We start from the raw sequence: 25548 nt of genomic DNA, 5'->3' as shown, positions 1-25548 counted from the left end.
TTGATCAAAATGTGGTGGTTTCGATGTCGGATAGCGCTCAACACCAGCAGGTGTTTCCACTTGCAAATTTACTGATGACCTGCCAATCACACTGGCTGTTGCGGGTAAAGAGGTGGAAGGTCTGCATCCAAAACCAAGTGCGACTGCTGTCCCCACAGTCACAGAGGATGAAGAGGACGCGGATGCACTTGATGGGGCAGACGGTGGTTGACCCGGCCCACTAGGCCGCATTGTAGCACAGTGAGCTTCCCACTGCAACTTATGCCTCATATCCATGTGACGATTCATGCATGAAGTACTCAAACTATTCATTTTTTGGCCTCTACTGAGATTTTGGTGACAAATCTTACAGACCACATGAGTTGGGTCATCCTTTGCGATCTCAAAAAATGAAAAAAATGCCCAGGCTATGCAAGGCTTAGAGCACATGCAACCTGAAGAGCCACCACAACTTGTGCTCAGAGGCACAGTTGTGGTTGAGGATGCAGTTGTTGACTTGCTTCCAGTACTCCATCTCTGTCCAGGAAGGCGCAACCTAACCTCGTCGTCAGACTTGTCACTAGCATCCTTCTCCACCACCTCTGCTGACCCAATGGACTGGCGGACTGTGGGTTGACAGTAAGTGGGGTCTCCAACCTCGTCATCATCACACTGTGTTCTCACACCCATCGTCCTCAAAGCCAAACTCTTCCTACCCTGACCAAAAAGTAAAGTTTTCGATCCAATCAGGTATCTCAGGCTCCTCATCATCTTCCTCATTGTCTCCACCAACAGGAGTTACAGTTTGGGAATGAGGGTCTAAATTATGCTCAGAACCTTCTTCATCTGGGCCTGGATCTGATTCACAAAGATTCTGGGCATCAGTACAGATCATTTCCTCGTCTGAATTCACAGAAGCTCTGGAGCAGACCTCTGATTCCCTGGCTATAGTATAAGTAAACAGCTCTGCAGACTCAACCACCTGGGTTACCCCATATTCAGATCGGCGGCTGGAGTCTTGGGAGCTGTGAGGAAGTAAGTGCGATTGGGGTGACAACTCTGAGGACTGAAGTAGTTGTGATGTTGAAGTTGACATGGAGGAGAGCCCACTTGAACGAGCACTTGATATCCGTTCAAGCACCTGCTGTTTTTGTGCCTCATCTGGAATTTGTAGCGATGCTCGTAGCGATGGTTGTACGAAAAGGATCATATCAGATTGTCCACAAAAAGAAGTAGACATCTTACTTTAGCTGGAAGATGGTCTTTCTTCTGCAGATGTTACTGTTGCTTTACCACCTACCCCACGGACACAACCTTTATTTCCTTTCCAACACGCCTATTCCCCTTTCCACCAGCAGCAGGCCTTTTGCCACTCATTTTGGTGCTTTACTAATTGGCAACTCTGCAGTTTTTGGCACAAAAAATGATGGATGGAAACTGAGCAGAACTGAGTGGCCAAATTGTGGTACTAGGTTACACCAAATGCTGTGACTAACACTTGCACAGCACTGGCTCAGACCTGCCTGGCAAACAGTGCTATGAACTGCTGTAACCTACCCTGAAAAGGGCTGATATTACAACTAGTCCCGACTCCTCCCAACTCCCTAAACCTATCTCTCTGACAATTCGCTCCAAAAAAACACTTTTAGTCTGTATAGCGCCCACAGCAGTAGTGGTGCCGTCTAACACTAAGCTGCAGCAGTGAGGAAATGGTGGCGACGGGGCAAATGGCTGGTTCTTATAGGGCAAGGACATGTGACATACACAGCCAATGACACATGCCCTTGCTTGTGTGCATCACATGCACATTGCTGTGTGTGTGTGCACTGCTGATAGGCTAATTGACTGCACCGCCCCACTGTAAATGCGGGAAAGAAAGAAAAATGGAGATCGGCGTTATTTCAGCACAGATCTATCCCCCCCGCCCACTATACACTGAAACAGTCTATTAACAATGATAAACAGTTTTAATGTGCAAATCAAGCTAGGCTTTTGGTGAACGAACAGTTATCGAACAGAAACTCGAACAGCCGAATTTTAAGCAAATTGTTCGGGTACGTCGAACGACTCGAACACCGCCCAAAACAGCTCGAATTTGAAATTGGCGAACAGTTTGACTCGAACACCGCTCATCTCTACTAGTGATAATAGAAATTTATCTTCAGTAGCAAAACATTTCACAGACAGCCATTCGAGGAGTATAGTTTCTCTTCGTGCCTATGGAATAGAAGTAATTAATTCCTTACCACGGGAAGGAGATATACAGCGACAGCTTCTAACTAGGTAAGCTTTCTGGATTTATTATTTGGGCACTAGATCTCTGAATGGCTTAGGCTACTTTCACACTGGCGTTTTTTTGCATACGTCGCAATGCGTCGTTTTGGCGAAAAAATGCATCCTGCAAAGTTGTCTGCAGGATGTGTTTTTTCCCCATTGACTAACATTAGCGACGCATTGCGACGCATTGACACACGTCGCAACTGTCGTGCGAAGGTTGCGTCGTGTTGCGTCAGACCTTCGGCACAAAAAAAACGTTACATGTAACGTTTTTTCTGCGTCAGAAGCGTCTTTTCCGACCACGCATGCGCGGCCGGAACTCCGCCCCCACCTCCCCGCCCCTCACAATGGGGCAGCGGATGCGATGAAAAACAGCATCCACTGCCCCGTTGTGCGGCGCTTTCAGCGCTAGCGTCAATGCGCTGCAACGTCGCATAGCGACGTGCAGTGCACGACGCTAGTGTGAAAGTAGCCTTAAATAAACGTAATGAATGAGGTAATGTTTCATTACTGGGTCACGCAGTGGTATTCATATGGATTATACATATACAAAGACATACTGATAGGGAATTTAGATTGTGAGCCCCAACAAGGACAGCGATGATAATGTGTGCAAACTGTACAGCGCTGCGGAATATGTTAGCGCTATATAAAAATAAAGATTATTATTTTTATTATTATTGTTACATGGTCCTTTTTTTTTTTCTTCTCTTGTTTCTGTTCTTTAAGGGGATACAAATTTTGCATATATATATATATATATATATATATATATATATATATATATATATATATATATATATATATATATATATATATATATATATATATATATATATATTATATACTTCATATATTTTTACCATCCTGCAGATTGTATTGTATATGTCAACATATCTCATGTTTTTCTATGTCTATTTTAGGACCTTTCTGGTCTAATTTACATATGTCATGTGATTCCTTCTGTCTTTCTGATTGGTCTTTAGATATTTATAAACTTGTCTTGCTGGTGGTAAGATGAGAGCTTTGACAAAGATCACTGCTGTGATCGAAACGCGTCGCTCTGTCTGCTCATCTGTCATTTATTGTCCCGGATTCTCACATGGAAGTTTTAAAGATTTTCTAAATAAAGGAGTATTCATTTTTTTTTATCAAAGGAGCTGGACGAGATCTCTTTTTTTCATTTGTCTACAACCACGTCAACCAGGACGGACTTCCGCGCACCTGTGCTTCTAACGGTGAGCTGGCTTTTTTTCTATGTGTTTCAAGAAAAATTTACTTTTAAGTATAACAGGAAATATAAAAAGAAAAATGGAAAAAAACTAAGAATCTTTGGACTTCAGTCTCTTAAAAAAATCATGAGTAGAGGAATACTATTCATCAGTCTTCTCCCCTTTCATATGCATGGGCTTCTTACACTGTTGGGAGTAAACGAGGCGGCAGTGTCAGTGAGATGTTATCTCAGTAGTTGGTTATATAAAGAGATGATGTCCCCATAGATAGCAGATTGTTGTCACCAGTCTGACCATCACCTGAGCAGTGATGGTATAGTGTGATCAATGGCCGCCTTATCAGCGGCTCCTGCCCGGCCTCCTCCTGCCTGAAGCTAAGAGCAGATTGTTAGGACCTGATGCCTTTATTGTCACTCATCACATGGGACATTGTGGTAACCCATATCATTGAGATAACAATGATGAATTCTCCACTAGCTAACTCATTCAAGGCTAAAGGCACCTTCACACGAAGCGACGCTGCAGCGATAGCGACAGCGATGTCGATCGCTGCAGCGTCGCTGTTTGATCGCTGGAGAGCTGTCACACAGACCGCTCTCCAGCGACCAACGATGCCGAAGTCCCCTGGTAACCAGGGTAAACATCGGGTTGCTAAGCGCAGGGCCGCGCTTAGTAACCCGATGTTTACCCTGGTTACCAGCGTAAAAGTAAAAAAAACAAACAGTACATACTCACCTGCGTGTCCCCCAGCGTCTGCTTCCTGATACTGACTGAGCTCCGGCCCTAACAGCACAGCGGTGACGTCACCGCTGTGCTTTCACTTTCACTTTAGGGCCGGCGCTCAGTCAGTGTCAGGAAGCAGACGCTGGGGGACGCATGTAAGTATGTACTGTTTGTTTTTTTTACTTTTACGCTGGTAACCAGGGTAAACATCGGGTTACTAAGCGCGGCCCTGCGCTTAGTAACCCGATGTTTACCCTGGTTACCAGAGTAAAACATCGCTGGTATCGTTGCTTTTGCTTTCAAACACAACGATACACGGCGATCGGACGACCAAATAAAGTTCTGGACTTTATTCAGCGACCAGCGACATCACAGCAGGATCCTGATCGCTGCTGCCTGTCAAACTAAACGATATCGCTAGCGAGGACGCTGCAACGTCACGGATCGCTAGCGATATCGTTATAAAGTCGTTTCGTGTGAAGGTACCTTAAGGCTACTTTCACACATCTGTTTTTTGCCATCAGGCAGGATACGTTGAAGTTTTAAAAAAATGGATACGGCACAAAATGTGAAAAACTGATAAGACGGATCCGTTTTTTTTTTTGCTGGATCCATTTTGTGGGTTTTTTTTGTTTTTTTTTAAACTGGAGATATAATTTGCATTTCCTTTTCGGGGAAAAAAAAGAGGAGAGAGAAAGAAAGAGAATGAGAGAGAGACTCCAGAATAGAAAATGCAGCTACGTGGCATGCTCAGTGTAAAAAAATGGAATCGGTAGGTGGATTCACCCATTTCACCTCACGTTTCGTCCGTATATCGCCGGAACTGTCGTTGTGCGCTTTTTCGCCGGACACAAAAAACGTTCCTCTGGACGTTTTCTCCAGTCTCCGGAAAACTAACTTTTGATGGATCCGGCAAAAAACGGATGAAACGTGTGGCCATCAGGCGCGATCCAGTTCTAATACAACTCTATGAGAAAAAAACGGATACGGCGTAAAAAAAGAATCCGTTATTTTTAAAAATCACTGGATTGTGCCTGATGGGAGAAACCTGATGTGTGAAAGTAGCCTAAGGCTGGTTTCACACTTGCGTTTTGATCTGCAGCATTTTTAGTGAAAAAAACGCATGCTTTTTTTTCCCTATGTTTAACATTAAAAACGCATGTGTTTTTTTTATATGCGTTTTGCCGCGTTTAACGACGCATGCGTTTTTTTGCTGCATGCGTTCTTTTGCAGAAATGCAACATGTAGTAATTTTCAGAGGCGTTTTTTTGCCGCAAAAAAACTGCATGCGTTCATTTGCGTTTGATTTGCGTCAAAAAATACATTGATGTCTATGGAAACGCATGCGTTTTTGCGTACCCCTAACCCTAACCCTAACCCTACCACTAACCCTAACCCTAACAATATGACAGTGAATACTCTCCGAGTTTATATTTTTAGGACTCTATAGCAATACCATATATCTTGGGGTGTCCACATTGAACAAAGCTTTTTATTAGAAGAATGTCATGGTCTCCAGGTCAACATAATAGCCAGTCCCTATGGATCCCTAGGATCCCTAGGGTTAGGGTTAGGGGTAGGGTTAGGGGTAAGGTTAGGGTTAGGGTTTGGATCCCTAGGGTTAGGGTTAGGGTTAGGGGTAGGGAATTGTCTGATCTCTCACATTTCCCTTGCTTTAATTAGTTATTTTCCTCAGTTATGATTAATTTTCTCTCTTCCTCATATGTTCAATGTGAGAGGGACGATGAAGAGGGAATAGGCTGCACTTCCAAATTCAAAACACCTAATAAATATAAAAGAGGCTGCCACACCATGCTAGGGGAAAAACAACATGGAAGAATGCAGGAAAGACCAAACACATGGGTTGGTGTGCACACCTGATTCAATAATCTCAAACTAATATTTTAAAATATATGACTTTATTGGAACACTGGAACATACAAAACCACAACCACGTAAAAACAATTAAAACTTGTATGCTTTGTAAAAAGGAGGACAGGGCCATGGGTACCTGCTCTGCGCTGGGTCCAGAACAGTTGGGACTGTCACCTCTGATGTCCGAGGGAAAGCTTAGGGGTCCGGACCTACACTTGCATCTGGGAGCAGAGGGTGTGGCTAAGCTAAAAAAGCCACACACCCTGACCCACGCAGAAGCGGTCAGACTTGGCGGGAACAGACAGTGCACAGCAGAGAGAAGTGAGTGCTTCGTCCCTCGAGCACTGCAGCAGCGTAGGCCAGCCGCCACCCGCAAAGACTGTGCACAACGATGGGCAGTGTCCCTCACAGAGCACGGTGCCAAACGATTTGGGCCCGTGAGTCCCGCACGAGGGCAGCATGACAGACACTGGGTGTGTGACCGTTATCTGCGTCCTGACCCCCTGGTGTTTTTTGCTGAGCCACGTTAGGCTCAAACAGTGCTGTGGCCTGTACCCTCTCTACCGCATCAAAATGTAAGGAGCACATGGAGGAGTGGGTAAATATGAATGTTTGCCTTCCTTATAATGCTATTATAATCATGTCGTGCATATTTATGGTACCCGTTGTGTAAATGCTATGTATAATTACTGTTATAGTTTTAGGAAAAGCGTAGTACCCTAGTTTGGCCACTAGATGGGGGTGCAGAGTTATTCAGTTTGTAAATAGTGGGAGGAGCTAACGGCAGTTAACCTGAGAAACATCTAGAATTTGAATCAGTTGGGCGGGAGCGCCCTGACAGGGCAGTTAGCTCCGTGACGTTTCAAGACAGGAGCCCAGACATCCATCACCACAGGCCAGGACAGCAACAAGAAGGAGCTACAGTGGAAAAAAGCAGTGTGGTACAGAAGCTGAAGGAAAGGCCAAGAGATTACAGGGACGCAAGAGACTCCATGAGGTGGCGACCAGCATGGGCTGGTAACCCTTGAATGCGGTAGGTCCCCATAATTTACTGGAGGCCATAGGTAAGAACAACAGGAGAAGCTATGGCAGTGCAGAAGGGCAGGTCCCTCACTATGTGGCAACTGACTTCGGGTACAGATGATCTGAACTCTGGGGCGAAACAGACTGAGGAGTGTCTAACCATGGCAGAGGCCGTCAGGGAGGACGCTGAGAGACCGTCTGGGACGCTCCGACCTGGGTATCTGCTGTGTAGCCATGAGAGAAGCGCAGGGAAAGATGAAGACAACTGTATTGTGCGATCTGTGCTAAAAAGCTGTGAGGTAAAAGGATGTGCTGCTGTATAAAGGAACCAGTAAAGATGGTATTGTGAAAGTTGCAATGGACTGTGCCTCAGTTTGTGTGAAATCGTCTGGAGAGAGTCCCCTGCAGAGGAGAGGAGACTCTGAAGGAGTTGGACCTGGAGACACAGATACACTTACTAATGGACAGTATGTTTATGTGAGGGGAGGCCAGGGTGTGATGGACAGAATTCCTCAGCCACGACTACCGCCATGGCCGACCCTTACACTTATATAGACTAGGGGCTCAGCGGAGGGTAACAGAGACTAACCGCTGCCGCCAGAAGACGGATCATCGTTATCTTCACCCGACCAACCCCGCACCAGCCATTGCTGAGACCATCACTTGCCTTGTAACCCCCACAGCCTGAAAACCGACTGTGCCAAGTGCGAGCAGGTTGCAGGATGCAGTGACAGACAAGAGACAGAGCAAGGGTTAACAATTTTACTTAGCACAGGGATACTCAGGGATACAGGGTTAAATGGGGAAGAATAAGCAGTTCAGATGTAAAAGGATATACTGATTGAAGGAACAACGGATATAGCAGAGGTAATAGTTCTGACTGGATAAATTAACCCTATCAGAACTATTACCTCTACTATAGCCGTTGTTCCTGCAATCAGTATATCCTTCTACATCTGAACTGCTTATTCTTCCCCATTTAACTGTTTACCTCCCTGCGTGGAGTCTCCCGGTGTTAATTGAAATTGTTAACCCTTGCTCTGTCATTTGTCTGTCACTGCATCCCACAACCTGCTCACATACTTCATGGTGATCAACCAACACCCCTAGAAATAAAGACATGGCATCCCTGTCACAATACACACATACCGCATGAAGTATAAACTGGCAATAAGCTATCAATAGCAGGTACAAACAAGGTCAGAGGCTGATGTGTAAGGTCAGTCCCAAAATATATAAGATAACTTCCAATGTGTCTGTATGGTGCAGGTAGTACCCCGTAAAGGTACCTTCACACTCAGCGACGCTGCAGCGATACCGACAACGATGCCGATTGCTGCAGCGTAGCTGTTTGGTCGCTAGAGAGCTGTCACACAGACCGCTCTCCAGCGACCAACGATGCCGAGGTCCCCGGGTAACTAGGGCAAACATCGGGTTGCTAAGCGCAGGGCCGCGCTTAGTAACCCGATGTTTACCCTGGTTACCAGTGTACAATGTAAAAAAAACAAACACTACATACTCACCTTCGCGTCCCCCGCCGTCCGCTTCCCTGCACTGACTGAGCGCCGGCCCTAACAGCAGAGCGGTGACTATCATGATCTCCATGGCCAGAGAACTAGCATAAGCCTCAATAGGAACAAGCTCTTGGAAGATGTAACTGTACTGACCATGAACTAAACCTACCGCATCATCTAGAAGTAGCCAGGTAGCATGTCCTACTTTTTATCCCTATATGCCCAGCGCCGGCCGGAGAACTAAATAATGCTAGCAGAGGGAAATATAAGACCTGACTCACCTCTAGAGAAATGCCCAAAAAGGAGACAGAAGCCCCCCACATATATTGGCGGTGATATGAGATGAAACAACAAACGCAGCAGGAAAATAGTTTTAGCAAATTTGAGGTCCGCTTTCTAGATAGCAGAAGACAGAAAGCATACTTTCATGGTCAGTAGAAAACCCTAACAAAACACATCCAGAAATTACTTTAGGACTCTGGCATTAACTCATAATACCAGAGTGGCAATTCCTGATCAACAAGAGCTTTCCAGACACAGTAACGAAACTGCAGCTGTGAACTGGAACCAAAATACAAAAACAAAACATGGACGAATGTCCAACTTATCTAGTAGATGTCTGGGAGCAGGAACAAGCACAGAGAGGCTTCTGATTACATTGTTGACCGGCAAGCATCTAACAGAGAAGCCAGGTTATATAGCGACACCCAGATCTAATCAGAACAGGTGAACAGGGAAGATGATGTCACAAGTTCAATTCCACCAGTAGCCACCGGGGGAGCCCAGAATCCAAATTCACAACAGTACCCCCCCCTCAAGGAGGGGGCACCGAACCCTCACCAGAACCACCAGGGCGATCAGGATGGGCCCTATGAAAGGCACGAACCAGATCAGAGGCATGAACATCAGATGCAGTGACCCAAGAATTATCCTCCTGGCCGTATCCCTTCCACTTGACCAGATACTGGAGTCTCCGTCTGGAAACACGGGAGTCTAGGATTTTTTCCACAACGTACTCCAACTCACCCTCAACCAACACCGGAGCAGGAGGCTCAACGGAAGGCACAACCGGTGCCTCATACCTGCGCAATAACGACCGATGAAAAACGTTATGAATAGAAAAGGATGCAGGGAGGTCCAAACGGAAGGAAACAGGGTTAAGAATCTCCAATATTTTATACGGACCGATGAACCGAGGCTTAAACTTAGGAGATGAGACCCTCATAGGGACAAAACGAGAAGACAACCACACCAAATCTCCAACACAAAGCCGAGGACCAACACGACGGTGACGGTTGGCAAAAAGCTGAGTCTTCTCCTGGGACAACTTTAAATTGTCCATCACCTGCCCCCAGATATGATGCAATCTCTCCACCACCGCATCCACTCCAGGACAATCCGAGGATTCCATCTGACCGGAGGAAAATCGAGGGTGGAACCCCGAATTACAGAAAAACGGGGACACCAAAGTGGCAGAGCTGGCCCGATTATTGAGGGCGAACTCCGCCAATGGCAAAAAAGCAACCCAATCATCCTGGTCAGCAGACACAAAACACCTCAGATATGTCTCCAGGGTCTGATTAGTCCGCTCGGTCTGGCCATTAGTCTGAGGGTGAAAAGCAGACGAAAAAGACAAATCTATGCCCATCCTAGCACAGAATGCCCGCCAAAATCTAGACACAAATTGGGTTCCTCTGTCAGAAACGATATTCTCAGGAATACCATGCAAACGAACAACATTTTGAAAAAACAGGGGCACCAACTCGGAAGAAGAAGGCAATTTGGGCAGGGGAACCAAATGGACCATCTTAGAAAAACGGTCACACACCACCCAGATGACAGACATCTTCTGAGAAACAGGCAGATCTGAAATAAAATCCATCGAGATGTGTGTCCAAGGCCTCTTAGGAATAGGCAAGGGCAACAATAATCCACTAGCCCGAGAACAACAAGGCTTGGCCCGAGCACAAACGTCACAAGACTGCACAAAGCCTCGCACATCTCGTGACAGGGAAGGCCACCAGAAGGATCTTGCCACCAAATCCCTGGTACCAAAAATTCCAGGATGACCTGCCAATGCAGAAGAATGTACCTCAGAGATGACTCTACTGGTCCAATCATCAGGAACAAACAACCTATCAGGCGGACAACGATCCGGTCTATCCGCCTGAAACTCCTGCAAGGCCCGCCGCAGGTCTGGAGAAACGGCTGACAAGATAACTCCCTCCTTAAGAATACCTGTGGGGTCAGAGTTGCCGGGTGAATCAGGCTCAAAACTCCTAGAAAGGGCATCCGCCTTAACATTCTTAGAACCCGGTAGGTACGATACCACAAAATTAAACCGAGAGAAAAATAATGACCAGCGCGCCTGTCTAGGATTCAGGCGCCTGGCGGTCTCAAGATAGATCAAATTTTTGTGGTCAGTCAATACCACCACCTGATGTCTGGCCCCCTCGAGCCAATGGCGCCACTCCTCAAACGCCCACTTCATGGCCAAAAGCTCCCGATTCCCAACATCATAATTCCGCTCAGCGGGCGAAAATTTACGGGAAAAGAAGGCACAAGGCCTCATCACGGCGCAGTCAGAACTTTTCTGCGACAACACTGCCCCAGCCCCGATCTCAGAAGCGTCGACCTCAACCTGAAAAGGAAGAGTCACATCAGGCTGACGCAACACAGGGGCAGAAGAAAAACGGCACTTAAGCTCCTGAAAGGCCTCCACAGCATCAGGGGACCAATTAGCAACATCAGCACCCTGTCTAGTCAAATCGGTCAATGGCTTAACGACATCCGAAAAACCAGAAATAAATCGACGATAAAAGTTGGCAAAGCCCAAAAATTTCTGAAGACTTTTAAGAGAAGAGGGCTGCGTCCAATCACAAATAGCTTGAACCTTGACAGGATCCATCTCAATGGAAGAGGGAGAAAAAATATATCCCAAAAAGGAAATTCTCTGAACCCCAAAAACGCACTTAGAACCCTTGACACACAGAGAATTAGACCGCAAAACCTGAAAAACCCTCTTAACTTGCCGGACATGAGAGTCCCAATCATCCGAAAAAATCAGAATATCATCCAGATACACTATCATAAATTTATCCAAAAAATCGCGGAAAATATCATGCATAAAGGACTGGAAGACTGAAGGGGCATTAGAAAGACCAAAAGGCATCACCAAATACTCAAAGTGGCCCTCGGGCGTATTAAATGCGGTTTTCCACTCATCCCCCTGCCTGATCCGCACCAAATTATACGCCCCACGGAGATCAATCTTAGAGAACCACTTGGCCCCCTTTATGCGAGCAAACAAATCAGTCAGCAACGGCAATGGGTATTGATATTTAACCGTGATTTTATTCAAAAGCCGATAATCAATACATGGTCTCAAAGAGCCGTCTTTTTTTGACACAAAGAAAAAACCGGCTCCTAAGGGAGATGACGATGGACGAATATGTCCCTTTTCCAAGGACTCCTTTATATATTCTCGCATAGCAGTATGTTCAGGCACAGACAGATTAAATAAACGACCCTTTGGGTATTTACTACCCGGAATTAAATCTATAGCACAATCGCACTCACGGTGCGGAGGTAGCGAACCCAGCTTGGGTTCTTCAAAGACGTCACGATAATCAGACAGGAACTCAGGGATTTCAGAGGGAATAGATGATGAAATGGACACCAAAGGTACGTCCCCATGAGTCCCCTTACATCCCCAGCTCAACACAGACATAGCTCTCCAGTCAAGGACTGGGTTGTGAGACTGCAGCCATGGCAATCCTAGCACCAAATCATCATGTAGATTATACAGCACCAGAAAACGAATAGTCTCCTGGTGATCCGGATTAATACACATAGTCACTTGTGTCCAGTATTGTGGTTTATTATTAGCCAATGGGGTGGAGTCAATCCCCTTCAGAGGAATAAGAGTCTCCAAAGGCTCTAAATCATACCCACAACGATTGGCAAAGGACCAATCCATAAGACTCAAAGCGGCGCCAGAGTCGATATAGGCGTCCGTAGTAATAGATGACAAAGAGCAAATCAGGGTCACAGACAAAATAAATTTAGACTGTAAAGTGCCAATGGGAACGGATTTATCAAGCTTTTTAGTACGCTTAGAGCATGCTGATATAACATGAGTAGAATCCCCACAATAGAAACACAACCCATTTTTCCGTCTAAAATTCTGCCGCTCGCTTCTGGACAGAATTCTATCACACTGCATGTTTTCTGGCGTCTTCTCAGTGGACACCGCCAGATGGTGCACTGGTTTGCGCTCCCGCAGACGCCTATCGATCTGAATGGCCATTGTCATGGACTCATTCAGACCCGCAGGCACAGGGAACCCCACCATAACATCCTTAATGGCATCAGAGAGACCCTCTCTGAAAGTCGCCGCCAGGGCGCACTCATTCCACTGAGTAAGCACAGACCATTTACGGAATCTTTGGCAGTAAATTTCAGCTTCATCTTGCCCCTGCGATAGGGACATCAAAGTTTTTTCTGCCTGAAGTTCCAAATGAGGTTCCTCATAAAGCAAGCCCAAGGCCAGAAAAAACGCATCCACATTGCGCAACGCAGGATCCCCTGGTGCCAATGCAAAAGCCCAATCTTGAGGGTCGCCGCGGAGCAAGGAAATCACAATCCCAACCTGCTGTGCAGGGTCTCCAGCAGAACGAGATTTCAGGGACAAAAATAACTTACAATTATTTCTAAAATTCTGAAAGCTAGATCTATTCCCTGAGAAGAATTCCGGCAAAGGAATTCTCGGCTCTGATACCGGAGCATGAACAACAAAATCTTGCAAACTTTGTACTTTCGTGGCGAGATTATTCAAACCTGCAGTTACACTCTGTAGATCCATTATAGACAGGTGAACATAGAGCCATTCAAAGATTAGAAGGAGAGAGAAAAAAAAGAAAGACTGCAGCATAGACAGACTGGCAAGTGATCCAATTAAGAGCACACTAACTACTAGGGAAAAAAAAAAAAAAAAAAAAAAAAATTTTCAGCAGACTTCTTATTTCTCTCCTTTCTCAGCCAAGGATTTTAACCCTTTAGTGGGCCGGTCAAACTATCATGATCTCCATGGCCAGAGAACTAGCATAAGCCTCAATAGGAACAAGCTCTTGGAAGATGTAACTGTACTGACCATGAACTAAACCTACCGCATCATCTAGAAGTAGCCAGGTAGCATGTCCTACTTTTTATCCCTATATGCCCAGCGCCGGCCGGAGAACTAAATAATGCTAGCAGAGGGAAATATAAGACCTGACTCACCTCTAGAGAAATGCCCAAAAAGGAGACAGAAGCCCCCCACATATATTGGCGGTGATATGAGATGAAACAACAAACGCAGCAGGAAAATAGTTTTAGCAAATTTGAGGTCCGCTTTCTAGATAGCAGAAGACAGAAAGCATACTTTCATGGTCAGTAGAAAACCCTAACAAAACACATCCAGAAATTACTTTAGGACTCTGGCATTAACTCATAATACCAGAGTGGCAATTCCTGATCAACAAGAGCTTTCCAGACACAGTAACGAAACTGCAGCTGTGAACTGGAACCAAAATACAAAAACAAAACATGGACGAATGTCCAACTTATCTAGTAGATGTCTGGGAGCAGGAACAAGCACAGAGAGGCTTCTGATTACATTGTTGACCGGCAAGCATCTAACAGAGAAGCCAGGTTATATAGCGACACCCAGATCTAATCAGAACAGGTGAACAGGGAAGATGATGTCACAAGTTCAATTCCACCAGTAGCCACCGGGGGAGCCCAGAATCCAAATTCACAACAGGTGACGTCACCGCTGTGCTGTGCTTTCACTTTACAGCCGGCCCTCAGTCAGTGCAGGAAGCGGACGGCGGGGGACGCGAAGGTGAGTATGTAGTGTTTGTTTTTTTTACTTTTACAATGGTAACCAGGGTAAATATCGGGTTACTAAGCGCGGCCCTGCGCTTAGTAACCCGATATTTACCCTGGTTACCAGTGTAAAACATTGCTGGCATCGTTGCTTTTGGTGTCAAACACAACGATACACGGCGATCTGATGACCAAATAAAGTTCTGAACTTTCAGCAACGACCAGCGATATCACAGCAGGATCCTGATCGCTGCTGAGTGTCAAACACAACGATATCGCTAGCCAGGACGCTGCAACGTCACGGATCGCTAGCGATATCGTTTAGTGTGAAGGTACCTTAAGTGTGGGACTGTATGAAATTGCATGGTATGGAGGTCAAACAGGCTCAGACAGGTAAACATAAAAATGTGTGCGTACATATCAAAAGGAGGTCAGAGACCTTGGTAGGAAAAAGCCAGGTAGCTGGACAGGAATATCTACAGGCAAGTCTACCATGGAGCTTGTGGAGGATGCCGATACACTGCCATGGTGGGCAAGAGAGCGTACAGGGGAGAGCCCACACGTATCGCTGTACGGGACAGCATTTAATTTGCTGTATAAATTACCTGGCAACAAAGCTCTGTGATCCAACATTCATCCTGCATCTGTAGTCTGAGACTCCATCTTTACATCACACCTGTGGTGCGGAGTCCCAGTGCTCACATTGCACAGACCGGAGCAGTGCGCCGCAGGAACGGACAAGGTGAGTCTTATTTAATGTCAGTAATTGTGGGCGGCCAACATACTGATTGTGGGCTGGTGGGGCCAATAATACGGAGTAGGGGCTGGTGGGGCCAATAATACTGAATGGGAGGTGGGTGGGGGCCAATAATACTGATTGGGAGATGGGTGGGGGCCAATAATACTGATTGGGAGGCAAGTGGGGGCCAATAATACTGATTGTGGGCTGGTGGGGCCAATAATACTGATTGGGAGATGGGTGGGGGCCAATAATACTGATTGGGAGATGGGTGGGGGCCAATAATACTGATTGGGAGATGGGTGGGGGCCAATAATACTGATTGGGAGATGGGTGGGGGCCAATAATACTGATTGGGAGGCGGGTGGGGGCCAATAATACTCATTGCGGGATTGGTTAGTGTGGACCATAATACTGATTGGGTGAGGCTTGTAGGGGCCACATCCGTGGGTGGGGGCCATTTTACTCTAGGACGGTCACCAGGCTTTTCCAGACTCAAGCGTGGCGACTCTATATCACTTCTATATTGCCCCATGAGTAGACATTTGCGGTGGTTTCATGAAAACAGACTGTCTTTGTTACCCCTAGCAACCGATAACAGAATAGCTTTCACTTTTCAAAGGCAAAGTTTGAAATAAAAGCTGCGCCATGATTGGTTGCTATGGGCAAAAATACAATTTTGTATTTTACAATTCTGTAAATCCACCCAGAATTGAGATACTGATTTGGCTTTTATCCTAAGTCATATTGCAAGACTCGTGACAGGGTTGATAGTGACTTGTAGGATCGCTACTTCCAATAGATGGCGCTATAGCGTTCAAGTCCTCTTTTTCTCTGAAGAGGCAATTTGCATAGTAAATCCACCCTGTAATTGAAATTCACAGCTCCAGGAGCCCTTTGCAAAGACCAAGCCTAAGCAGTAGGAGAAACTAACTAACACAGTTTGTGTTTCATTGTTACCAGTGGCGGGCATGGACAGAAGACGAGGACCCCTATGCAAGAACAGTATATGGGCCCCTCTTTGTGTTTGATAGGACCTGCTTGACAATTTGCAGGCCAAAGTAGCCTCTCCGAACTGTTGGGCCCTAAGCGGCTGCACACGCTGCACCAATAATATGTCCTCCCTTGTAAAAATAATCTGCTACCATGATTCTCCAGCTCAGTATGATTATGGCAATCTCACATTTGTCATTTGTATAGGAATTTTCAGTAATTTGGATGCTTAAAATGATGCAGAACTTTGTAATAAAAAAAATGTAAAAAAAAAATTGGCTCCATTTGCCAAATTCTAGGTTTTAATTACATCATTTTGTGGCCGTTACGACGTTTTGATTACTTTTAATTGTGTCTTTTAGAGAAAGGTGTCATAGAAAAACAACAATCTCCATTTTTATTTTTTCCTACCACATTTAATGTATGGGTGAAATAATTTTATACATATATTTTCAAGTGATGAGCGAATATACTCGTTACTCGAAATTTCTCGAGCACGCTCGGGGGTCCTCCGAGTATTTTTTAGTGCTCGGAGATTTAGTTTTTCTTGCCGCAGCTGAATAATTTACAGCTGCTAGCCAGCCTGAGTACATGTGGGGGTTGCTTGGTTGCTAGGGAACCCTCACATGTAATCAAGCTGTCTAGTAGCTGTAAATCATTCAGTTGCGGCAAGAAAAACTAAATCTCCGAGCATTAAAGAATACTCGGAGGACCCCCGAGCGTGCTCGAGTAACGAGTATATTCGCTCATCACTAATATTTACGTATATAGATGTACTGAACATGCCTATTTTTTATCTTTTTTTTTTTATTTTTATGAATGCATGTCACTCCTAAAATCCCTTTGAGACTAGCTATAGTGATATAGGGGGCTTCACCCCCATAAAAGTCATGCTAGCCCTGCACCTTGCGAAGATAACATTTAATCCATATACAAATGAGAAGGCCTCGGTGCCCCCATGGTACGGCCATGAACTGGGTGCCCTAGCTTGTGTGGGTGCGATGCGCCGCGTGTGTGAATATGCGCACTGCTGTGCCGGCAGTGAGCGCACAGAGTGGCTGGGAGCATTCTGGTACCTGGATCTCTGTGGATGCCGACAGCTATACTTCCAGATGCATGAGCGGCATTGGCGGGGCAGGACCGGAAAGAGAATGTGCCCAACCACTGCGAACGCGCGTCGCCGACGCATCCTTTACCAGTGCGCACTTTTGCACATGAGTGAGTGATATCCATCACAAGATAGGCTAGGTCCAAAGAAGTAGGTTTTGCTGACTTATTTGTTGTATTTTTGTTGGGGGGTTTTTTTGTGGGTTTTTTTACGTGCAGATTACATGTGTGATTTAATTTATTTCAGACCGAAGTCCTGAACCAATGCAATGATTTAGGACTTCGATCTGAAACGCGTTTGGTTGCGACTTTTTTCTACACTTTATTCATGTTTTTATTCTTAACTGAGATTTTAATTTAGATCCTGACGGTGAAATTTTTGCTCTTCGTTTATCCCTTTTGCGGCACCACTGCCTCCGTGCATCCGACTTCTAGCGTGGGCGAGTTGACTCTTTGCATTTCTTTTTACATGTGTATAGTTGTCTACGGTGCTTATTTAATAAAGTTAGTTTTATGCCCCCAAAAACTCATCAAAAAACACTTTTTGCGCTTTCTCGTGGCTGACTTAAAAAACGCTGCATTCCTCAAACTCGGCCCGGAAATTAAAACACGTTTTTACATCAGATTTCTGAAATCTCATAGCTTTTGCCGATATTGTAAAACGCAATTTGTTTTCTATAGAAAAAAAAAAAAAACGCTGTGTGGGAACATAGTAGAAGTGAATAGGATGTGAGTTTTGAAGCTTTTTTTTTTGAGTGATTTTTCAGGTGCCTTTTTATTGACTACTCCAAAAGCTGCATGTGCATTTATCCTAAGGGTGCAGCAGTCAGACGGCTGAATAAATCGGAGCGAGATCAGAACATCTACAGAACTGAGCAACAGAAGACTCGCTAATGCTGAATCTGTATTTTCAGATGGTAAAATACTGTAAATGATTCCATCACTGGAGGATAATTAATGTGGACTATCCCAAGAACTAATCTTTAGCATTCATCATTTCCAATTTCAGGGATAATATCTCCCTGTATTTCCTGCATTCACCTGTAGATGGCAGCATACACTCACGCTGATATTACTGGCTGTGTGCAGTAGAAATCTACCAGTGTCGGACCCTCCCTGTAATAATAAATGGGATTATTACACCCCTGTGTGTATTATATTACTCCAGTCTGAACATATAGAAACATGTTATTATGACCTGTTATTTAGGGATAAATTTTGACCACCCATTAATTTACTGACTCCTCTGAGAAGAGACGCATGGCTGAACTCCTCATTCTCCGGACCTCCGCTTGCTTTTAGTGAATGTAGATATGCAATGACTGCCTTCAGAGACTTCATCAGTCATCATGTCTTGGTGTTAGAGCTTAAATACAGAAACTAACCGATGTTTCCATTCCCAACATAATAGAACATACTGGCCCAGTAATGTAAAATGGAAATGCCTGAATTATATATTATTATGTTATGATAATATAAATCCGGAATATTCCTCAGAGCTTTTCTGTCCTGGTGCAGTATTCCCAGCTGTCATATGACTGAGTGCGCCTGACAACTGACAACTGTGTAGAAAACAACGTCACGGAGAGAATGTGCCATTGAGAAGAAAGCTGGAGGCTGCCGGATAGAGAGCTGGAGGCTGCCGGTATGGAGAGCTGGAGGCTGCCGGTATAGAGAGCTGGAGGCTGCCGGTATAGAGAGCTGGAGGCTGCCGGTATGGAGAGCTGGAGGCTGCCGGTATAGAGAGCTGGAGGCTGCCGGTATAGAGAGCTGGAGGCTGCCGGTATAGAGAGCTGGAGGCTGCCGGTATGGAGAGCTGGAGGCTGCCGGTATAGAGAGCTGGAGGCTGCCGGTATAGAGAGCTGGGGGCTGCCGGTATAGAGAGCTGGGGGCTGCCGGTATGGAGAGCTGGGGGTGCCGGTATAGAGAGCTGGAGGCTGCCGGTATAGAGAGCTGGAGGCTGCCGGTATAGAGAGCTGGAGGCTGCCTGTATAGAGAGCTGGGGTGCCATTATAGAGAGCTGGAGGCTGCTGGTATAGAGAGCTGGAGGCTGCCGGTATAGAGAGCTGGGGGCTGCCGGATAGAGAGCTGGGGGCTGCCGGTATAGAGAGCTGGAGGCTGCCTGTATAGAGAGCTGGGGTGCCATTATAGAGAGCTGGAGGCTGCTGGTATAGAGAGCTGGAGGCTGCCGGTATAGAGAGCTGGGGGCTGCCGGTATAGAGAGCTGGGGGCTGCCGGTATAGAGAGCTGGAGGCTGCTGGTATAGAGAGCTGGAGGCTGCCGGTATAGAGAGCTGGGGGCTGCTGGTATAGCGAGCTGGAGGCTGCTGGTATAGAGAGCTGGGGTGCCATTATAGAGAGCTGGAGGCTGCTGGTATAGAGAGCTGGAGGCTGCCGGTATAGAGAGCTGGGGGCTGCCGGTATAGAGAGCTGGAGGCTGCTGGTATAGAGAGCTGGAGGCTGCTGGTATAGAGAGCTGGAGGCTGCCGGTATAGAGAGCTGGAGGCTGCCGGTATAGAGAGCTGGGGGCTGCCGGTATAGAGAGCTGGAGGCTGCCGGTATAGAGAGCTGGGGGCTGCCGGTATAGAGAGCTGGGGGCTGCCGGTATAGAGAGCTGGAGGCTGCCGATATAGAGAGCTGGAGGCTGCCGGTATAGAGAGCTGGAGGCTGCCGGTATAGAGAGCTGGAGGCTGCCGGTATAGAGAGCTGGGGGCTGCCGGTATAGAGAGCTGGGGGCTGCCGGTATAGAGAGCTGGGGGCTGCCGATATAGAGAGCTGGGGGCTGCCGGTATAAAGAGCTGGGGTGCCGGTATAGAGAGCTGGGGGCTGCCTGTATAGAGAGCTGGGGGCTGCCGGTATAGAGAGCTGGGGGCTGCCGGTATAGAGAGCTGGAGGCTGCCGGTATAGAGAGCTGGGGGCTGCCAGTATAGAGAGCTGGAGGCTGCCGGTATAGAGAGCTGGGGGCTGCCAGTATAGAGAGCTGGAGGCTGCCGGTATAGAGAGCAGGGGGTGCACGTCCGGGGCACAGACTGCGTGTACACAACCCGCTGTAATCCATCACCATGAACACACAGGTGGCGCGCAGCCTCTGTATTGTGTCCATGCAGATATTCAATGTGATCATCATGGCTTAGTCCAGCTTCCTTCTGTTATTCTTCTCTAATATTCCAGGATGTTGTCTTCCCTGAAGAGAAGATATGAAGAGTATTCTGAGTGCGTAATAATAATGGTGAACTTACTAGAACCTAAACACCAATATTATACCGGGAACCCTTTAAATATGGTTTTATAAACTCTATCTATCTATCTATCTATTATCTATCTATCTATCTATCATCTATCTATCAATCATCTATCTATCTATCTATCTATCTATCTATCTATCTATCTATCTATCTATCTATCTATCGTATCCAGCCTGAAATAAAATATTTATTAATCCTTTTAATACACTCTTTCTATACCTAACAGAAGCAGTCATTTCCACAATTGCCCTCATGTAATATTTATATAATCCGTTAATTTTAACTCATGTGACAAGGAACCAAAAATGTAGAAAAAAAAGCCACGATGTTACAAATCACCTGCTTCATGAAATAAATATGAGCGGTTAAACGGACAGATAGAATGTTCTCTAGAAGATATTTCATGGGAGCAGCAGCGCCATTATGTACAAACATCCATTTAGAGCGGCTACAATACAGATAGACGGCTGTAGTATTCTGCACCTCGGAGCTATCTGACTCATATCGTACAGAGTAATGACTTATAAAATAACGATTCACTACGAAATCATTCTGATGAGTATAATGTGCATTAATGATACATTGTTTATTTCTTGGACGACTAATTTCTTATTAATCAATATTGTATTAAACAACATAGAAAAAAGAGACACTAGAGATTCTCTACATATACACATTAACTTTTATTGGATCAAAGCTGCAATTTCAATTTCACAGCGTAGATATTTGATAATTTTGCATCTTGTGTGACTTGATTATCAAACAAAAAATTGTTTTTTTTAAGAATTTATTTTATTTTTTTAATTGAAATTGTTAAAAAAAAATATTGTATGGTTGATGCAACTGTAGAAGAAAAAAAGAAAACTAGAAGTACATGCGTGATACGTCCGCATGTAATAAATAAATTTACAGAGAATCATTCAATCCTATTTTTATTAAATGTTTAATTTAACAATTTCTTCAAATAAATAATTTAATTCTCAGAAAAAAACACAAACTTAAGTTTTATAGACAAATTATCGTTATGCAATGTTAATTAAATGGTATTTTATTCAAGTACTTATTAATTTGTTTTATTACTAATTATTCCAAAGTTATTTTTAAAGAATTTCTATAAGTTTAGGTGCTTAACTGAATGCCCTTTATTTGGATTATTTTTTTCTTACATGTTACAATCGATGTGAAAGGTGGTAAAATGTATTTGAGATTCTCAGCTCATCGTTCTTGGGAAGAACTTGCCTTTTTTTTTTTCGACGTGAAGAAACAAAAAAAGTCTTGAAATGCGGTTGCAGACAGATCAGTAGAACAATGAATGGAAAAAAAAAGACAGATTGTTCTCTCTGGTGCCTCTTTGGTGATTAGCCCTTCGCTTTGCACACCCCTGTCTTTCAACTGAGGGATCCAACTGGTTGTTGAGAAAAAAGAAAAAAAAAACCAAATATGTGAAAGCACACCCATCAATGGCCTGGGGCAGGGAGGATCACTACTCCGGAGAAGTATAAAGACAGCACTCCAAAGCCATTAGGCACCTGTTGCCAGAAGCACCTTAATGTGAGAAGGTGCCGAAGAAGAGTATGAACTCAATTCATCTTCCAGCTCATCAGAGATCTACAAGCCTTCATCAGACTCATCCAAAAAGTGCCCAGGAGACAACAGACATGGCGGTATACTGTGAGAACTTCACCATGTACCACCAGCAGAACTTACATTCAACACCAAGGGCGGCCAACTACGGAATTGGGGACTATTCACCTTCAACCAACCCGTACTTATGGTTTAACGGGCCAGGAGTCAACAATACGCCCAGCTATCTTCATGGAAGTAACCAGAACTCATATATACCACCTTCGTATGGATCTCAGAGACAATTCCTACCAAATTCGTCAAGTTTCAGCGGGACGGATCTTGGTTGGTTATCCATAGCTTCTCAGGAGGAACTTCTGAAGTTAGTGAGGCCTCCATATTCTTATTCGGCTCTTATAGCTATGGCCATACAAAACGCTCCGGAAAAGAAGCTAACCCTGAGCCAGATATATCAGTATGTGGCGGACAATTTTCCTTTCTATAAGAAGAGTAAAGCAGGATGGCAAAATTCTATTCGACACAACTTGTCTCTGAATGACTGTTTTAAGAAAGTGCCAAGAGATGAGGATGACCCAGGTAAGAACATGTCTTCAATTATTCAAATTATTACTATTTGTTGTTGTTGTTGCAATAGTATTAGTATTTTCGAGTCACCTTTTGGTTTTGTATTCCGCTTTCATATTTTTTTTTTTAATTGAAAATGAGAAAGGCCAAATTAGTAAAAAAAATATAGCTATGGCATTTCCAGTTTGTGCAGTTCTATTCATGGAGGTCTTGCCCTCAAGAGGCCTAAGTGAAGCCATGAATTAAAAACTATGTAAAGAATTTATCTGGAAATTCTACTAGTATTTTTTGTTATAAATGTATTTTTAGATCCAATATCAAATAGGAAAAAATATTTTAATTAAAAAAAAATAAAAAAACTTCAGAAGTTTTTAAAAACTTTAGATTTTCCGCTCGAATGGCTAGAATTTCCCTTTACATTTTTGCAATTGTTTTTTTTTTTAATTTTGTGTATCAGTACAAATTTTTAATATGACAGTACAATAATTATATAATATTTTAGAGCTGCTATATTTGAATTTATATATTGTTTATATTGCATTCAATTATTTTTTTTTTTTTATAAAATGTTTAGGCAAAGGCAATTACTGGACCTTGGATCCTAACTGTGAGAAAATGTTTGACAATGGGAACTTTCGCCGGAAAAGAAAGCGCAGATCAGAATCCAACAATACCGACACTGTCACGGCTAAGGGTGAAGAAGGTCGGGCAGCTCTAGGGAGGAAAAGTGGTGATAGCCCATCTATGATGACCCCATCATCCCCAGAGGTGGAAGCCTCCTCAGAAGATCGGAAAAGCACATCTCCCCCAGGAATCACCTCCACCCCTTGTTTGAATAACTTTTTTAGCAGTATGACCTCCTCCTTGGACTCCAGCTCAGTGAACAGGCAGATGTCTCTGGGCTTGGTCAACGAACTCTCCCAGAGGAACATCACTGGATTAAGCAGTTTCTCCTCAGGCTCCATGATGGAACCATCTGCAGATTTGCAGGACACTTTACACCTCAACAGAGGCCCCTATTATAATTCTTTCACCGCCTCCAATCCAAGCAGTCAGTTCAACAGCCATTTTTACAACAATTTCAGTGTCAACAGCCTCATCTACTCCAGAGAAGGCAGCGAAGTGTAGCCTCAGGAGGAACATCATGCCGGTCGCTGTTGGCGGCAATATTTTTTTGAGTAATTGCGTACATTCAAAAGAGATGGCAAAAAAGTGACTTAAAAAATATCTGCAGGGACGTCTTCACGATAGAACACATTCGGAAAAGGCCGCCGCTATTTTTCATCTTAGAAATTCCGTAGAATTTATTTGTTAAAGCGTTAACCGTCAGCGACAGCGCCCAGTTATCTGCCGTGTACATAGCTGTCTGGTACATTACACAATGTGTAGATCGGAGGGGGCAGAGAGCAGCTTTTTTACTGTTTTTATTTATAAGAAGTTTTGATATTTTTATATATATTATCTGTTTATATGAGTTTTGCAATAAATCGTGTAACAAAAACTAATTTTTCTATTAAACTTTATACTGATTGGGAAAGAAAAAGAATCTTAACCAAAAGAGTTTTCATAGAAAAAAAGTGTTTCCGTTAAAGGGATTTTTATATATTTTCCGATCTATACATCTTCTAGCTATATACCTGTCTGTCTATCTATTTGTTATCTATCTATTATCTATTATCTATCTATTATCTATCTATCCATCTATCTATCTATTATTATTATTATTATTATTTATTGATATAGCACCATTAATTCCATGGTGCTGTACATGAGAAAGGGGTTACATACAGGGTTATAAATATCATTTACAGTAAACAAGTTTACAGTGACAGACTGGTACAGAGGGGAGAGGAGCCTGTCCTTGCGGGCTTACATTCTAAGGGATAATGGGGAAGAGACAGAACGTTGGGGGTGCAGCAGCTCTATTATCTATCTATTATCTATCTATTATCTATCTATTATCTATTATCTATCTATTATCTATCTATTATCTATCTATTATCTATCTATTATCTATTATCTATCTATTATCTATCTATTATCTATCTATCTATCTATCTATCTATTATCATCTATCTATTATCTATCATCTATCTATCTATCTATTATCTATCTATTATCTATCTATCATCTATCTATCATCTATCTATTATCTATTTATCTATCTATCTATCTATCTATCATCTATCTATTATCTATTATCTATCTATAATCTATCTATCTATCTATCTATCAATTTATCTATTATCTATCTATCATCTATCTATTATCTATCTATTATCTATCTATCTATTATCATCTATCTATTATCTATCATCTATCTATCTATTATCTATCTATTATCTATCTATCATCTATCTATCATCTATCTATTATCTATTTATCTATCTATCTATCTATCATCTATCTATTATCTATCTATAATCTATCTATCTATCTATCTATCAATTTATCTATTATCTATCTATCCTTTATCAATCTATCATCTATTATCTACAGTATATATCTATTATCTATCTATTATCTATCTATCTATTATCTATCTATTATCTATCTATTATCTATTATCTATCTATTATCCATCTATCCATCTATTATCTATCTATCCATCTATCTATTATCTATCTATTATCTATCTATCATCTATCTATCATCTATCTATTATCTATCCATCTATTATTTATCTATCTATCTATTATCTATCTATCCATCTATCTATTATCTATCTATTATCTATCTATCATCTATCTATCATCTATCTATCATCTATCTATCTATTATTTATCTATTATCTATCTATCTTTTATCAATCTATCATCTATTATC

The 25548-nt window shown here is 43.7% G+C and overlaps 1 protein-coding gene across 1 annotated transcript; it reads left to right on the top strand.

Moving 5' to 3' along the window:
- The first annotated feature begins 6915 nt into the window (after positions 1-6915).
- On the top strand, positions 6916-24354 carry LOC143792909 (forkhead box protein I1c-like). The gene is made up of 3 exons (XM_077279373.1): positions 6916-7119; positions 21762-22734; positions 23297-24354. The coding sequence occupies exons 2-3, from the start codon at positions 22149-22151 to the stop codon at positions 23848-23850; spliced, it is 1140 nt and encodes a 379-aa protein (XP_077135488.1). The 5' UTR covers positions 6916-7119; positions 21762-22148; the 3' UTR covers positions 23851-24354.
- Positions 24355-25548: the final 1194 nt, after the last annotated feature.

This window comes from Ranitomeya variabilis, chromosome 1 (genome assembly GCF_051348905.1).
Source record: "Ranitomeya variabilis isolate aRanVar5 chromosome 1, aRanVar5.hap1, whole genome shotgun sequence".
Taxonomy (NCBI): domain Eukaryota; kingdom Metazoa; phylum Chordata; class Amphibia; order Anura; family Dendrobatidae; genus Ranitomeya; species Ranitomeya variabilis.
This window is presented reverse-complemented; position numbering and strand designations above follow the sequence as displayed.

What these genes read in the sequence shown, in the direction of transcription:
- LOC143792909 (XM_077279373.1), top strand. Translation starts at nt 22,149, where the DNA reads ATGAACTCAATTCATCTTCCAGCTCATCAGAGATCTACAAGCCTTCAT. An exon ending in AAGAGATGAGGATGACCCAG is followed by an intron (nt 22,735 to 23,296) that starts GTAAGAACATGT and finishes TAAAATGTTTAG; the next exon opens with GCAAAGGCAATTACTGGACC.